We start from the raw sequence: 17587 nt of genomic DNA, 5'->3' as shown, positions 1-17587 counted from the left end.
CAAGGGATGAGTGATTTAACGCCATTCTTGGTCCTGGTCACTGAGATGATTCTGCAGTCACCTCCAATACACACACACACACATTCACACACGATTCTGCAGTCACCTCCAATACACACACACACATACACATACTCACAAACGATTCCACACACACACACACACACACACACACACACACACACACACACATGTAACTGTTTCTTTGAGTGGTCAATGAGCCATATGCATTTTTCCAATTAATCTATAGCTTTTCAGATTCAAACAAACACAAAAGTAAAATTAGAAAAGGTATAAGACACAGTAGGGAACAAACACTCCATTTCCAGACTGTGGGTTTTCTGGAATTTATTCCTCTTTAATGCTGAATATAAAATCTGACATTTCGCCAATGCCTTTAGAGACAAATGCATACAAATTGAAATCTAAAAACAATAATTTTGCAGATCAAAGTGGGTCTTGACAGTTTAGAAAAGATATTAAATGAAAAGCATCTGTAAAAAAAGCAAAACCCTATATAACAGAATCAAATTAAAAAAAAAAAAACAACAGCAAGAGGCTTTGGTACCCTTCAACAACAGAGGACAAATAAGTTTAGTTCATTATTAAATTCATGTAATATAAAAACATCTACGTGGGAGTGTTGGATAAATCTATAAAACAGAAACAAATCTAAAATATATTAGAGCCTGAGAGAAAAAAAAATCTTCCTTTTCTCCTCTTTGATTTTAATAGAACACCAGAATCCGGAAAAACAAGTACTTCCCCAAATAAATTTTCTTCTGGTCTGCATATACCTAGTAAGATGGCACTCTGTATTTTGTCTAATTTTGAAAAGGCGTAATGATTTTTTAGCAGCACATTTCCTTTGCTCCAACAAGCCTGCTATAGGAAAGAAAAATTCTGTCTTGAAAAGCTCCTATGTCTACGATTCCCATCCACTTCTTTCCTAGGTGATTATCCAGATCTAAAGGCAGCTAGTTAAAGCAGGGATGAAGAAAATCATTACGTGTTTGGAATTTAGCTGGTAAAACACCACAAGTAAGAGCATGATATTATCTGAACACAGTGTGGCTCAGGTAAGCCCAGACAGCAATACCCTCTGGACTCCACAGAGCCTGGATACCACGGGAAATACCATACCAATGTGCTTCTGAGCTCACTCATAACAAGCACAATACCAGCTCAAGCTGGTCTCTCCTATTTCTTTGCTGATCAAAAAAAAAAAAAATAGTACAGGTGAGGGTAGATGGTGTGTGACTGTGATAATAATTTAGCTCTCCTATTCACCTAGTCTGCTTAGGAGAATCTACTACAGTCAGAGTAATTCAAAGGTGTTGAGACAAACAAGTCTGAGTAGCTTTCTTGGTCTGCCAAGTATTGTATTGATCCTATGACCCCAGAATTTAACTCCCAAAGACTCAATCTTACCAAGCTGCTTCTTGGTACTCACTGGCAAGAGCAGACAAAATGTAAGTTAGATCACAGTAACATTAATGTTTTAAACTGCCGTATCTTAGAAAGAAATACTAAGTCTTATCAGACTTTAACATAATACCAGTTCAAAAACAATTTCCTGGATAGTCCCTGGGATTTATCAAGTGGAAATGTGACCTGGATTGTATTTAATGCCAACTAAGCAGTCATACTCATGATTTCACAGCAGCTTTCCTTGGAGAGAAAACTGTGGATTATGTGTCTGTTCCAGTCAAGTAGGAATCAGTGGAATGCTTTCCTTCTGGTTATAGTCTTGGACTGCAAACCTCAGGCTGGGGATATCAGCTTTAGCATTCAACAAGTTCTTTAGAAGAGTCCACATTTAGCAAGTTGGAGGGAGAGAAAACACAGGTGACAGGAACTCAATTCTCTTGTTCTCTTCCTTTCTTACAAACTTCCTGCTCAGAATCCAAGGGCAGGCCCACCATCAGGATGCTGAGAACAGCAGAATGTCTTACACAGTCCTTTAAGAGTTTATCCTGTGCAAGACTATTCCCAGGTTCGGCAACTAAAAACTCTTAAGTGTGAGCAGGGACAAGGATGCAGTAAAGGGAGCCTCTGCCTTAATGAAGTAGACAAGTTCAGTATTTATCTGCATCCACTTCAAAGGGAGCAGGGACTTCACATGCCATGTACTATCCAGAGTGAATCTCTGACAGCCTCTTTCTTGTACGTACTCTGTTCTGAAAAATCAATGGTGCTCATACATGGAGTAAGAACATGTACCTACATTATTCTGAAAATCTGGGACTGTGCACTGGCCAGAAACATGAGTTGGCAGAATGAGAGGACCAATGAAAAGTAACACAGGAAAAAAAAAAATTAAAATGTATAGCAATATTATTTTTTTTAATATGCCTCATCAAGGGTTCCCAAAATACATCTAACCAAGATCTTCCTTTCTCAAAAAATATAATCCTTTCACAAAATATATAAGCAGCTACTAGTTAGGGGAGCTGCATTCAAAAATATATGTGCACTTATGCATACCAAGTTGCTAGAGCTGAAATGCTTTCAGATATGAGTCCGATAATATCCTCTATAAATTTACTATCTAATTAGTACACCTCTTGAAATATACCTTTTATGCAATCTTATGCATTAAGTGAGACTTGCCCCTTGCAAGAGATAAAGAAGCATGTATTTTTCAAAATAGCAATTCTTTTCATCCCTATAACTCGGTTCTGATCATATACTGTAATCAACTATGATTTCTGGACACATCAGGAGGAGCTTGGAGGATTTATAGGGGTCAGAATTTCCATCACCAAAAGGAGGCTAGAGCACCTAACTTTTTCTACAGTTATGACAAAGCACTGGAATATTTGTGATTCTGCAGCAAAGACCTTCAGCCCTTTGTCAACCAACACTGCTATTTTTCTTTCTGATCAAAATATTCTAAAAGCCTGGCAGACTAATTTCAAGGATATCACCTAGATAGTTAGAAGAGAAGCAGGTTTGCGCAATCCTGGCATCAACTACAAACCAGGGCAGATCCAGTATTTTCTCTCTGATGGTGCCGCCCGCTTATCACTCAGTCATTCAGGAAGCACACCTGGGACAGGTGACAGGTCCTCTGGGTAAACTGAGGCAACTGCAGGTAATTCTGAAAATAAGGAAAAAAACCCACCACAGTCCTGATTTGGTTTAAAGCAATCATGCAATCCCATTAGACCCAAGTCTTTCCCAAACACCTTTTCCATGGCAAGCAAAGTCACTGATAACGCATGTGCTTCTGTCACAGTGATGCATTAGGTAAGCAGGCATGCGCCGAGTACCAAAGGGGACTCTGGAATGCATCTCCATCTCTTCCACTTGTCTTCACTAAGGTTCTGCCTAGTCATTAAAAAAAAAAAAAAAAAGGCTAGTTATTGCATTACATGGACAAGAGATTCACCCTGGCCAGTGATCTATGTTATTTATTCATTTATTTATTGGCCACACCATGTGGCACGTGGGGTCTTAGTTCCCCGACCAGGAGTTGAACTCCCACTCCCTGCCCTGGGAGCACAGAGTCTTACCCACTGGACCCTGGCAGTGGTATCTGAAACGCCAGGGAACAGAGAGGTTGGAAACCATAATAATTACCCTCGTGTGATGGGTAAGAGCGAATCTTAGGTCTCAGGATCAGAGCCCAGATTTAAGTCACACCCACCTGACCTGCCAAATAGAAAAGGGGAAAGGAAGCCACCTGTTTTCAACACTGATGAAATGCCTCTTGCACCTGAGTGAGTGGGGTGGGGGGCAGTTAGCTCACTCAGGGGCCCCGCAGAGGGTAGCCTGAGGGGGACACCACCACACCTACTGGTGACCAGCTGATACTCCAATCCCCCAGGAGCCACCATGACCCAACAGCTGGATGGCTGACCACTGGTGTGGGTGGGGGGTGGGAGCTCTGAGAGGAGCCCCCTGTTGGTTCACTGCCTAGGGTTTACTGGTGGCTACACGTTTTCAATATCAGCCCTGAATGGGGGAGATCCAAAAGCAGAAAATTCCATTTCAGGCTCTGTTCTGAGTCTATTATGAGAATGAGGTTGATGATTTCCTTTGAAGATTATTCGTGAAAAGGTCTTTTTTCCTAAGTAGGTACCACAGGGACCTCCAGATATCCATAGGAAGGTGTGCCCCCGCTCCCCCACTCCCAACTAGGGTTTGGACAATTCGAGGAATAGAGAAACGTGGGAAATCAGTATTTTAAGTATCAGCAACTCACTTGAATTCTTTAAAAACATATATGAGCAGAGTGTCAGTAGCTACAAGGATGTTTCTGGGCACTACTAAGAATGCAAAAAGTTGGAAGCAAATGTGGTGTTCAACGTATTCATTATTATGCAGGGACACTGGCTCCGGATGTGTCTGTCCTGCATGGATGTTTTTTTCTTTGATGTAATTAAAATTTATTCTGAAGCATGACTATATATCATCCCATTATACACACACACACACTCTATATGGGATGGTAGCCTTGCAGGCCACCACTCTGTCACTTTCTACCATCCTGTGTCCCGTCCACTCTTAACACTGGCCAGTGTCTACACCTGGGTGCTGAATGTTCTTTTCCTAGTGAGCTTCTCTCCCCTCACTGTTCCTCGGAGCAATCAGATGCTAATGGAGTCTTTACGTCCCCTGGTGGGCTGCTGCTGCTGCTAAGTTGCTTCAGTCGTGTCCGACTCTGTGCGACCCCTTAGATGACAGCCCACTAGGCTCCTCTGTCCCCAGGATTCTCCAGGCAAGAATACTGGAGTGGGTTGCCATTTCCTTCTCCAGTGCATGAAAGTGAAAAGTGAAGGTGTAGTCGCTCAGTCGTGTTCGACTCTTGGCGACCCCATGGACTGTAGGTAGGCTCCACAGTCCATGGGATTTTCCAGACAAGCATACTGGAGTGGGGTGCCGTGTCCAACTCTATGCAACCCCATAGACGGCAGTGCACCAGGCTCCTCTATCCCTGGGATTCTCCAGGCAAGAACACTGGAGTGGGTTGCCATTTCCTTCTCCAGTGCATGAAAGTGAAAAGTGAAAGTGAAGTTGTTCAGTCGTGTCTGACTCCTCGAGACCCCATGGACTGCAGCCCACCAGGCTCCTCCGTCCATGGGATTTCCCAGGCAAGAATACTGGAGGGGGGTGCCATTGCCTTCTCCCCCTGGTGAGCTAGCCTACCCTGTCTTTCATGTACTTGTGCTGCAGAGAGGGTAGGAAAGACAGGAAAGGAGGCTCCATCATATAGTGTATTACACCCATGAAAGCTCCATCTAGGCCTTAAGAGTGTAGACTGTATAATGAATTACTACCAAGGTACAAAATAAATAGGGATTCCCAGGGGGCTCAGTAGTAAAGAATCCGCCTGCCAATGCAGGAGACACGGGTATGATCCTGGGTCGGGAAGATCCCATGGAGGAGAATATGGCAACCCACTCTAGTACTCTTGCCAGAAAAATCCCAAGGGCAGGAGCCTGGAGGACTACAGTCCTTGGGATCGCACTGAGCACACATAAAAAACCAGAAATGGGGGAGATGCTGATTTGCTCTTAGAGATACCCGCACTCCTCTCCTACGGAGCTGAAGTATGAGTTGCTATTAACGCTTAAGGCCTTGGCTGGTTCACGGGCGCGGCACGTACACTGCACCACAGCCCTCCGCCTGGGCTCCACGGGCTCCTGCTCACGTCTGATTCACTCTGGAGTCTGAAAATGGGGGTCGGAATGGGTGGGGATGCCCGGAGCCCTCACTGCTGATGGGATGGTCTCCTGAAATCAAGCAAACCTCAATGGCATCAAAACCAACCTTGGGACTTCCCTAGTGGTCCAAGGGGTAAGACGCCATGCTCCCAATGCAGGGGGCACGGGTTTGATCCCTGGTTAGGAACAGAGATCCCACATGCAGAGTGGCCAAAAATAAATAAATGAGCTCTATGCCTGTGGTGATAGTTACACAGCCCTGTAAATATACCAAAAATCGCTGAATTGTAAAAACAAGTGAAATGTATGGTATGTAAATTATAAATCCATTAGAACATTTAAAACATAAGACCAACTTTAATCCCACGACCACAAGTTATGGGAGAGTGCATATTTTACAGATCATAGGTTTCCTAAAAACTTTCTAAGAGAATATAAAGATTTTCAAAGAGTGAAAAGAGCCAGCCCACAGAATCTCAAAGGAATCTACATCTTCGGGGAAAATGAGAACAAAGATGGCAAGCACACAGTATTTTCCAAAGATGTTTGCAGAGACACTGTCCACTGGATTCATGCATCCATTAGACTGCTCTTCTCCCAGTTTTTTTCCAGTTCTTTGAAGATAAATCTGGATTGTTTAATATCTTTGTATGAAACACGTTGTAAAAATACTTTCATTTTCCCAAGGATTCCAATGTTTCATCTTTATAAAAATAGCTTTAAGAGCCTTTAAATATTTTATGTGTGGGTTTTGCCTCTGTTTAAAACATGTGCACAGAAGCCACCCACCACCATCTGTGGACTTACTGATGTATAACGCAGCACAGTTTCACACTGGCGAGGAACTACAGGTGCTGGGATGTAATTTATATTATTGATAGTCTCTGCCTTCCTCCCACAGGTGTTCCAGAAATGATACAGATCCCGGGTGGCCTCAAAAGACCTATTACTTATAGACATCAAAGTTTCCCAGTAATGCTGTTTCATTTCAACTCAGTGTTAAAAATAGATGCTTTAGAATTTGGTCTCAATTTGAAATACAGTCAAGAGCTCCATTGCCATGTACACAAAGACTGCAAGGAAATACGTCAAAAATGTTCATGTGGTCTTCTCTGGTGACTTTCTATTTTCTATTTTATACATTTTGCCTTTTCCCAATTTTTTAGAATGAGTTTAGGCTATTTTCATAATCAGAAAAGAAAAAGTATTTTCTGAAGGGGAAATAACACTAAAAATATTACCTTATTTAACAAAGAAATGGTATTTATTTTGAAAATAAATTCATGTGCTTTACAAAGTTACAATAATATATACCATCTATAGTTCTAAATGCTAGAAAAGGGTGAGGCTTTTACATTTTCTAAAAGATATTTGACACAATAAAGTGGCTTCAAAAACACTTGGACTAGTTTGGGAATTACCCTTTTTTCAAGGTTGACCATTTGTTATTGCAAATCATGTCCCTTCCAATGTAAATGACTTAAATAGGAGAAAACCTTAAAAGCATGGCTTTGATTCTTTTTCAAAAAAAGGTAAAGTAATGTGAGCTTGCACTTTAAAGTAAGAAGCACCTATGATTTTTTGCTACCTTAAATTTTTCTTGGAAGAAGGAAGTCCAAATTATGAATAAACTGAATTTTAAATAAAGATAAATTCTAATGTATAGCAACAGTTAAAAACGAGACAGAAAGAAAGAAAAAAAAAAAGGCATCTTTATGTGGCTTTAACCTGGGCGGTCCTAACTGTGCCCCTGAGAAAGCAAAAGCTGAAAATCTGGAAGACTAGCTATACACTCCTTTTACCTCAATCCCTAAGAACAACTCAAGAAAGTTACATTTTAAAACAAGAAAAGATTAACCTACCTTTGACGCCAACTGTGATTTCAGGCCTAAGAATGAAAAGACTGTGTTGCTCTCCTTGGATTCAAAAAAACTGTCATAATCCTAGAGAAAGGAGAAGCAGAAAATAAACAAAAGCAAACAACCATCTTTGTACTTGGTGCTTTTGACAAAGTCTTTATGTCAATAAAAAATGTACTGCTGTTCCATCCAGGCCAGGGAAAAGCTACATAAATCCACTGGTTTTGCTCTGTTTGAGTCTCAACCTATGAGCATGATGATGAAGGCAACACATTTTTAATCCAAAGCCTGTGACAGGAATTAAAATGTAAACCATCAACAACAGAAAGGAAGTCAGAACATGCTGACTCGCGTGTCAAACTAACATTTATTTGTGTGGAGTCACTCTGACTCAAGATTTTTACTTAAGCATTTCAATCTGGAAGGCAGTCTCTCAATTCCACTCTTCATATTTTGTTATGTAGGGCTTAAAAAAAAAAATCACTGCATGAACAGAAAAGTTGTAAAGGTTTCCGTGTGTCAACGTGCGTGCTTCTATCCTGCTTTTGAAGTTTCTCCACATTCTTTGAGACTATGTCTTCAGAGAGAGGAAAAAAAAAGATCAAGTAAAACCTCAAGGAAGAAATATTCTCTCTAACATTTATCTTTGCCTCAGACACAGAATCCCTTTTCTCTTCCTACTTTTGAGAGAGAAGCCATCAAGGGGTTCTGGCCAATGTTTTCATTACTTGTTTTCTTTTCCAGAGTCTGCCTGTATAATACTACACAGTTGCTAAGCTGATGTGAAGGTGGTGGGGGGGGGGGGTCTTAAAATCTGACATAAGTCCCTTGGGTCACTTTATGCAGAGGATAAACATTGCAAGCAGACAATGACCAGCATCAGTGGCAGGCATTTGCTTTGGGTTCGGTGTCTTATCATCACCACATCATTCAAAGGTTATTTCATAATTTTTAATGGGAGAGGTTTTTGCAAAATTATTAATTTAATTTTCGGGGTCTTCACTGCTGTACACGGGCTTCTTTCTCTAGTAGCAGCATGCGAGGGTTCCTCTTCATCGCGATGCACAGCCTCTAGGTAGCCTGGACTTCAGTAGCTATGGTGCACGCACTTAGCTGCTCCACGCCAAGAATTATGGTACCCAAGGTCGACAGCCGATGCATAAGAGGACTGAAATTTGGGCCCAAGTTTCATTGGTGTTGAAATCAACGCTTTCTGTATTCTACAATGCTTCTTGCCCAAGAGGAAACCAGGTATGGGGCACCCTGTACATGAGTCACTGAGCCCTAATGAAGCTGCTGCTGAGCTGGGTCAATGGCATTACAAACACTTTTGAAACCTGTCTAGGAATCTAAATGAGAGTCGATGACTCAGAGTGGAGATCTGCCTCTTGCAAAGCTGGCCTCGGTGGATGAAAAATCTTTCAATGGTTTGCCTTTGTGTAGAGACTCTGTTGTCCAGGTGTTTTAGCAAGTTGAGTCTCATCTGGCTTGAAGGCAGCTTGATTTTTTGTGCCGTCATCCCAGCCCCAGGGATGCGTGCACAGCTCCTCCTGCAGATCTGGGAGCAATCACTCCTGCTGTAATTTCAGAGCACCCCTGAGGCTAGTCATCCCGAAGAGCGGCCTTCCCTGACCCTGCCAAGAAGGAGCACCACCTCTAAAGAGGGAGACTCTTCAGCAAACACTTCCTTGGAAAATGGAGTTTAAAGCTGAAATTTTTTAGAATCAACAGAACTAGATAAGTGAGGGGCTGGGATAGGAGCCTTTGGGACAGGAAATAACACTAAGGAAGAGCAAAGCTGGCAGTTATGACTGGGATCAGCATGTGCCAGACTTTAGAAAGCAAGAGAAAGATTTTGAATTTTACCTTAAGCACGAAAGGAAATCATGTGCGGGTTCTGAGTAAGGGAGCAAGCAGGATGATCTATATAGTAAGCTCCTTACATACGAACTTTCAAGTTGTGAACGTATGCTTCCATGTCCAATCACGTAAGTTCACATGTCTGGTATACACTATCCTGAGTGTGCATCCTCCACAGCTGGCTGTGCTTTTGTGTACTTATATGTGCTTCTGTGTACAGAGTACAGTAAGTACAGTATCTTTATTCCAAGCACAGGATGTCTGGAAGCAAGCGTGAAAGCAGCGGTACAAAGCTGACTGTGTTAGCAGGGTACCTAGGCTAACTCCGCTGGACTCCTGAACATACTGGACTTATGACCGTGTTCTCAGAACAGAACTTGTTTGTACGTAGGGGACACGACTAAAGCAACTTAGCAGCAGTAGCAGCAGCATAAATGGAATACAGACATTACTTTGCCAACAAAGGTCCATCTGGTCAAGGCTATGGTTTTTCCAGTAGTCATGTACAGATGTGCGAGTTGGACTATAAAGAAAGTTGAGTGCCAAAGAATTGATGCTTTTGAACTGTGGTGTTGGAGAAGACTCTAGAGAGTCCCTTGGACTGCAAGCAGTCTATCCTAAAGGAAATCAGTCCTGAATGTTCACTGGAAGGACTGATACTGAAACTCCAATATTTTGGCCACCTGATACAAAGAGCTGACTCATTTGAAAAGACCCTGATGCTGGGAATGACTGAGGGTGGGAGGAGAGGGGCATGACAGAGGATGAGATGGTTGGATGGCATCACTGACTCAATGGACATGACTTTGGGTACACTCTGGGAGTTGGTGATGGACAGGGAGGCCTGTCATGCTGCAGTTCATGGGGTCGCAGAGTTAGATATAACTGAGCGACTGAATTGACTGAACTGATAAATGGAGTAGAACCTTTAAAAACTGTGAATCATTGTTGTATGCCTGAAACATACAATACTGTAAAAACTGTAGCTCAATTAAAAACAATTCTTTTGAAAAAAAAAAATTAAAGAAGGTCTGAGCTTTGTGACTTAAAGGGAAAGACCAGAGGGAAAAAGCAGGTTTGAGGATAAGGTTGAAGCTGACTTTCAAAATGTTAAATTTGAGAGACTGTATGAGACACTGAGTGAAGAAGATCTCAATGGAGCACTTGGAAGTTTCAAATGACTCTACGTATTATAGATTTCATAGAATTTTTTTTTCATGGAAAACTTTTAATAAAAATTATATCTCAATTTTATGTAGAATTTAGGCAAAATTCCATGAACTAAAAATGTTGTTATTGATATTCTTTGTAACAAAGGTAGTTCTAAATACTTGAGTAGCATTTTACTGGCCTTGGTTCAGGAAATAATCCTTGACATGTACTTTCTCTACCTTTCTCATTTGCCGCTTATATTCAGTGTGGTAACAGGAGGACGAGCGCTAAACTACATCCAGCTTATCCCAACCTTTTAGATGTCTACCATGTGAAAACTGCTGGACTTGCTTCTCTCCACACCATATTCTGCCACTACTTGATCTAAATTCTTTCCCTTATGGAATCTCACTCAAAGCCATGGTTCTAATTAAATTCAGATCCCTACCTCTGATTCTCCTATCAACTCTGATTCCAAGTAAGCAACTGTTCATAGACTCGTTAAAATACATATTTTTTTAATTTAAAAATTATTTATTATAAATAATTTACTTTATAAATTTAGGTGTTTATTTTTAATAAATAAACAAACAATATTGTTTAGTAAACAAACAATATTGTTTCTTTTAATAAATAATATTGTTTGTTTTAACAATATTTATTTTTAATAACTAAATAAAATTTAGTTATTTTAATAACTAAATAAAATTAAGTTATTTTAATAACTAAATAAAACTTAGTTATTTTTAATAAACATTATGCATTTATTTCGGGGTCTTTGTTGTTGCGTGGGCTCTAGCTGCCGTGTGCAAGCTTCTCATTGCGGTGGCCTCTCTCCTTGCAGAGCACAGACTCCAAAGCGCAGGTTTGAATACTTGTGGCTTGTGGGCTTAGCCACAATGTGGCATGTGTTGTCTTCCCAAACCACGGATCAAACTGGTGTCCCTTGCGCTGCAAGGCAGATTCTTAACCACTGGACCAGCGGCGAAGCCCTGCTCATAGACTCTTAAACATAATGGTTCTAAATGGCAATTCATGCTCTTCCTTCTATCCCCAAAACCGGAGTTCTCAGAAGAGTGGCCTCGCCACCTAACAGGCTCTACCCGTCAGAAACCAAGGCGTCAGAGAGCTCCGCTCTTCCCTCAGCCAGTAACTATCTTACATACCCTTTCAACCTCTCTGTTCTTCAACATCAGTCTCACTGCCCTAAGTCAAGCTAGACATCTGCAACAGCAGCTCAACACACCAACCATCTTCCAGTCCAACCTATCCCCTCAGTCATTCTCAAGTGAGCATGTATTTATCCTTTAAAGCTGTAAATCGGAGCTCTGAGGTAACCTAGCGGGTTGCGATGGGGTGGGGGGCGGGAGGGAGGTTCATGAGGGAGGGCATATATGTGGACACAGAGCTGATTCACTTCACCGTGCAACAGAAGCCAGCACAGTGTTGTAAAGCAACTACACCCCCGATTTAAAGGACAAAACCCCAAACAGAAAGCAAATGCAAATCTGATCATATCCGCTTAAGTCCTCCACTTAAGTCCTCTCCTTCAAGACTGACTGCTCCTTGGGAGAAGAGGGGATTGTGTGAGAGTTGTGCGACAGCTGCTGTAACTCTTGACTCTCCCTAACCTTCTACATCAGTTCCACAATCGAGTATGATCGACTCTTCCTCCAAAATTTATCTCCAGCCTGCCCACTCCTGTCCCCTCCATCACAATGGCTCTGGTTCTACCTGCACCAAACCAGCGTCTGTCACACTTCGTTTCTGGGAAATTGAGTGGTACATACAAGCAGACAACCTACTATCTAAGCCACGACCGCGACCAACTCATTTAACCTCCTCAGACGGCTTCTTACTTCTGTATCAGACTCGACCAAAGCCCCTTGAGGCTCCAGAACTCGACAGAATGATGGCGCATTCAGTGAAGTTGCTCTTAAAAGGGCTGTCAGCTGCTGTCCAGATGTAAAGTCTAGTCCACGTATTCCAGTTCCTAGAGATACCTGTTTGAAGAGTTTACCCCTCTCTGAACAAGAAACAGATTTAACAGAACAGGTAAGGGAAGGGCCAAAAGTGAGAGGAAAAAAAAAAAAATTGAGGACTAGTGACTTTGTTATTAAAATTTTATCCCTGCTCTTGAATTCAGAAAGACCTTTTTGCCTGTTTCTACCTAATGAATAATCTCTGATGTCAGTGTGAAAACAGAGGAATAAAAAAAAACCTAATAATATGAAAAATGAAAAATAAGAAACAGTGCCTAAATCAATCTCTACAGATGTAGTGTGAATTTTCTTTCAAGACCCAAGTGCTAACATGAAAATATAGTGCATGCAGAAGATTAAAAGGCAAGTTACAACAAGACTTAGTATGTTTAATTCAGGTTTCAGTATTTATATTAAAAACCTTAATCTTAAAATGATTACAGTTCTCCACATCACAAAACTAGAAATAAAGTCACCTCTCACAAGCGAGTTTCATACATATAAAACAAGACAGACTATGTACACATAGAGAAAACATGTAACATTATAAACAATCCATTTAACCACACTGAACCAAAACTATTCTTAATAGGAGGTGATTTTAAAATTTCTAATACTATTTTACCCTTAAAAATTAGATTAGTCATCAACAAAGAATAGTCATCAAACCAAAGTTATTTAGAAATGTCAGAGATTTAGACATCTCAGAATGGCAACATTATGTATTTATATAAAAAATTCTAATCTCTATTAGCAAAATTTTCACTCTTCTTCTTTTCTAAGAAATAACTATAATCTTAATTCTACAAACTAGAGGTTCAATTCATTAACTCCAGAATTACTGATAACAGCATAATTTTTGTTTTTTACTTCACAGCTGAAATGAGTTAGCAAAACTAGCATTATGTGAAATGAGAGATTTTAACAGTCTATGTCTGACGCAGGATACAGCATGCTTGGGGCTGGTGCATGGGGATGACCCAGAGAGATGTTATGGGGAGGGAGGTGGGAGGGGGGTTCATGTTTGGGAACGCATGTAAGAATTAAAGATTTTAAAATTTAAAAAAAAAATTCTCTTAAACTGTATTTCTGCTATAAAAGTTATAACCATTACTTTTAGTTTATGAACCTTTAACATATCACACTCTGGCCAGAGGGCTTCTGACCTGAATATTAAATCGAATGCTGCCAACAGTTTAGAAATTGTCACCTAAGGTAATTAATTTCTTCTGGAGTGATGAATACAAAATTTGGCAATTAACTTTAAAAGCAAAATAATTCAAAGGAAACTATTTTTAAAAGTCAGTGTGAGAACAGTACCTGACACACACCAGGCAAAGAGGGTGAGAAACTGTGTCTGTTAATAAATGACCAACAGATCATGTTTTAGGTAATCTCATGCTAGTAATGTAATTTGAGTAAGTTCTATTTCTACTCTAAGTTACTTATAGGTTTTAAATCACTATGTAAAACATGTACCTTCTGACATATAAAAGCTTTTGAGTGCTCTGAGGAATCTCGAATTGTAAGAAGTTATTTTCTTCGTCATGTTGAGACAAAGAGTAAGTGATTGATAATTTAAAATTGAGACCTTCTTAATACCTTCTTTTAGAGATAATAAACGAAATAGTATGATCTAATTTGAGTAAAATAGTATTAGAAATTTTAAAATCACCTCCTATTAAGATAGAAGCTTTTATATTATGGCCTTAGGCATTCACCAATAAAAGAGAAAGATTGGCTTTCTTAACAATATTCATTTCTATTGAAAAGAAAACACACTAGGGCATATACTGCAAAAGTTAAAAGCATTTTTAAAACTCACCATAAAGTTTCTAAATGGGCTTGCTGAATTTCTTACACTCAAAAACACTCTCTATAAGTGTTTGTAAATACACATCTGCAAACTGCACATTGTAAGACAATTCCTGTGACTACAGAATAGAATAATCAGTTAACATCACCTTGGGAGAAAAGTACAAGTACATAAAGCATATACAAGAAAAAAAAAAACCATTCGTTCAGAAGCTGGTACGTTTAAAACAAAGGCTGAAAAAGTCACTCTGCTTCTAGTACCAACTACTCAGGAAAAGAAAAAAATTCTGGGCTATAAGGATATCAGCATAACTGAGCACTGTTACAAATGGGGTATTTATCTAAATGCTGCAATTTTAAGAAGAATAGAGCTTAAACAGCTGTTAAGAAAAAGGGGGGGAAAAGCTTCCATTACCTATACTTGGGTTTGCTTTTCAAGTGAAAACCAATGTCAGAGACATTTATAAGCTCATGATAAAATCTACAACAGGTAGAGCTCACAATAGTTTCATTCATCCACAGAGCTTACTTAAGAACATTACCCGTTCACCACGGTTAGACTATTATGGACTGGACAAGCATTTGAGACAAAAGCCTGAAAGTTCTTTGCCCTTTAAGTGTTCCCTAAGAGAATGGCCAGGAAAACCCACAGCAGCCACTCTGAAAAGCGGGATCGCTTCCCACGCTAAGTCGATGACAATTATGTGACAAACCCGTATTATTTCTACACGCCAAGGGCCTTTCCAAACAGAAGGCCACAGGGAGCACAAACAACACGTGGCCCATAAGGAAACAGCGGCAGCAACCACCTCTAAATGAGCCAAAGAGAATGTGGTTTACCCCAAAGAAGACATTCTTTTAAAACAGTCTTGCTAAGACTACAAGAGTTACTGCTGCTGCAGATACACACAGACTTCTTCCCGAAATTTCTTTCAAGTCTGAGAGTAGCCTCTGAGCAGAATATCTTCATTCAGTGGTTAAGGACCATTAATGCTATAGCCTATTTTGCGAAATCTTGATATAGAAGGAAAAAATAGTTGACGGCTCCAATCCCGGTAGGACAGGCAAGATGCAATTGTCTAAAATAGCTTTATTCAACAACTTTTAGGCCAAATACCAAAAATACGAATAAGCCCAAAGCTACAGATTTAAGATTCCTAACTTACGTTTAACATTTCTGACTGCTCTGATACAAGAGGGCAGAGCAAGCAAATACATCTACCCAAGTGCCTGTTGAAACCGGGTGGGAAAAAACTTTGTGTTAAACATAGCAAAGGCATCCAGCAATAAAAGTTTAATAAATACCCAGAGGCGTAAGTGCAAAGGCTAAAGTCAGTTACGAGGATCTCTCATTAATAAAGTCATTCTTTAAGCCACAGGAATTTAATAAAATAGGATTACATACCCTCCACTACAACTGCTCACACAAGTAAACAGTTCTGTAGAGAATAATATGTCTAAAACAATATAACTGTGACATACCTACATAGTATAGAGTAGTTATTGCAGTACCGAAGACAAGTCACTGTTCTAAACGTTAGCAATGCCATGTGTGTGTACCCACAGGATGTGTGTGCATGCGTTAGTAAATCAAAATGGGGGAGAAATGAGAGAAACTATATGAATTCCAATTTCTCATCCTCTAAAGAAAACAGCAAATACTGTCCAATTTAAAATCAAGGAATAGAGATACTAGTATCTCTAGTATCTAGAACATAGAAACAGATGAGAGAAACTTATCTTCGTGTTTCTCTATCCCTCTATATCTCTATGTTTTCAGAGAGGTGATAACTTCAAATCACAAAGCAGCATATCTCATAAAAGAGGCTGTATCTTGGAAATCTGGGGGAGACTGACCTTTCACTATGGACCCTCCTGTTGACAGACTTTATTATCTTAACACTGATATTAACATGGTGTTAGTGCTTTACAGTTTTGTTTTCTTTTCCTTAACTGCGTAGGCTCAGAAAAAAGAAAAAAATTTAACAAAAGGAAAACCGCCAGTTTGGATATCTATTAAGATACACTGCTAAGCATACAACTGGGGTGCCCTGAACGGATGGAGATGTTCAACATTCAGAGCACAAGCCATCGTTTTCATGAAAGACACGTCCCAGGGATGTGTCACTGTAGAATACTGTGACAAACATCTCAGCGAGGTGAAAATGGGAGATTAAACATTTATAGAGAGAAGAATAAAAAACAGGGTTATCCAGAAGAGAAAAAACTGCAAAGAATATCTAATTAACATGCTCTGCTTCTGGGCATCCAGTAATAAAGAGGGACCGATATCACCCTTCCCCCCCACCCTCTAGTATCTGTGAGGATGTTGCATTAGATCATTTACAGTAGAACATCTGAAGAAAAAGATTCCCCTTGATTAGATCTCTGATCTTTTAGACAGAAAACCTTGGAATATAGATTTTCAAATTCAGATCAAAAGGTTCCTAAGAAAATTCTACCTGTGGTGCAGGTGAGCTTCTAACAGAGGTGATTTCCCCAACAGATTTCATTGCAAAATTCAGAAGATAGTTCAATATGCTTGCTTTTGAGATATTTGGCTTTGAGTTTTATTAATAAACAGGAATGAAAAATGCTCAGGACCTTGACAGGGCAAGATCCAACAGAATGGGTTAGCTACCTGCTTGAGTGAAAACATCTGTGGAGCTATTCACCCATCCCTAGAACCAATTTTTGTTAATATGTTCTATGTCCCTAGTGTTCTCGTAGGTACCAGGTACTAAGATAAATGTGCCACGGAGTCTGCTGAGGGCGAGCACAAGCAACTCAGAGACTGGTTGAAGGCAAAGTCATGAAAAAAAATTCTAAGTGCTAAAGGTCACGTTGACAGTAATGAGGCACAAGTTTTGGGCACGATGCGGGGGATAGGGAATAACCAGCGTCCTAGTTAATTAGAGAGAGTCGACAAGGCCCATCTGAACAGAGCTTCGAAAGAGAAACAGGACAGAATTTTGTAGGAGGTAAAAATCACAGGCCTTGTTAATCAAGGGAGTATGCAGATGAGGAAAACGGGCGTGGGGGGACTTTCAGGGCTTTGCCTAGGACCCAGATAAATAACATCCATGGATGTTGTAGCCTTGAACCTATATAAACAACATCCATACTTTACAGAGACAGTTGCCATCATCTTGTGGATGATGACAACTGGATTTTAACTTTCCTTTTTATTTTTCGTACTGACTCTAACAAAAATCCTATTAACTCATAATTACCGCAGACAACTGGA

General features: G+C 40.2%; 1 protein-coding gene across 1 annotated transcript in view; it reads right to left on the bottom strand.

Annotated features, from left to right (window-relative positions):
• Window positions 1-333: 333 nt before the first annotated feature.
• SH3BGRL2 (SH3 domain binding glutamate rich protein like 2) overlaps window positions 334-17587 on the bottom strand; it is a 169705-nt gene continuing 152451 nt past the window's right edge. The window contains exons 6-7 of the mRNA XM_069598933.1: window positions 7535-7615; window positions 334-3333 (exon numbers count right to left, since the gene is read on the bottom strand). Of these exons, the coding sequence (XP_069455034.1) occupies window positions 3322-3333; window positions 7535-7615 (93 nt within the window). The 3' untranslated portion in view covers window positions 334-3321. The remainder of the gene's footprint in view (window positions 3334-7534; window positions 7616-17587) is intronic.

Source organism: Ovis canadensis, chromosome 8, assembly GCF_042477335.2.
Source record: "Ovis canadensis isolate MfBH-ARS-UI-01 breed Bighorn chromosome 8, ARS-UI_OviCan_v2, whole genome shotgun sequence".
Lineage (NCBI taxonomy): Eukaryota > Metazoa > Chordata > Mammalia > Artiodactyla > Bovidae > Ovis > Ovis canadensis.
Note: the sequence above shows the minus strand (reverse complement) of the source record. Positions and strands in the feature narration are given on the sequence as shown.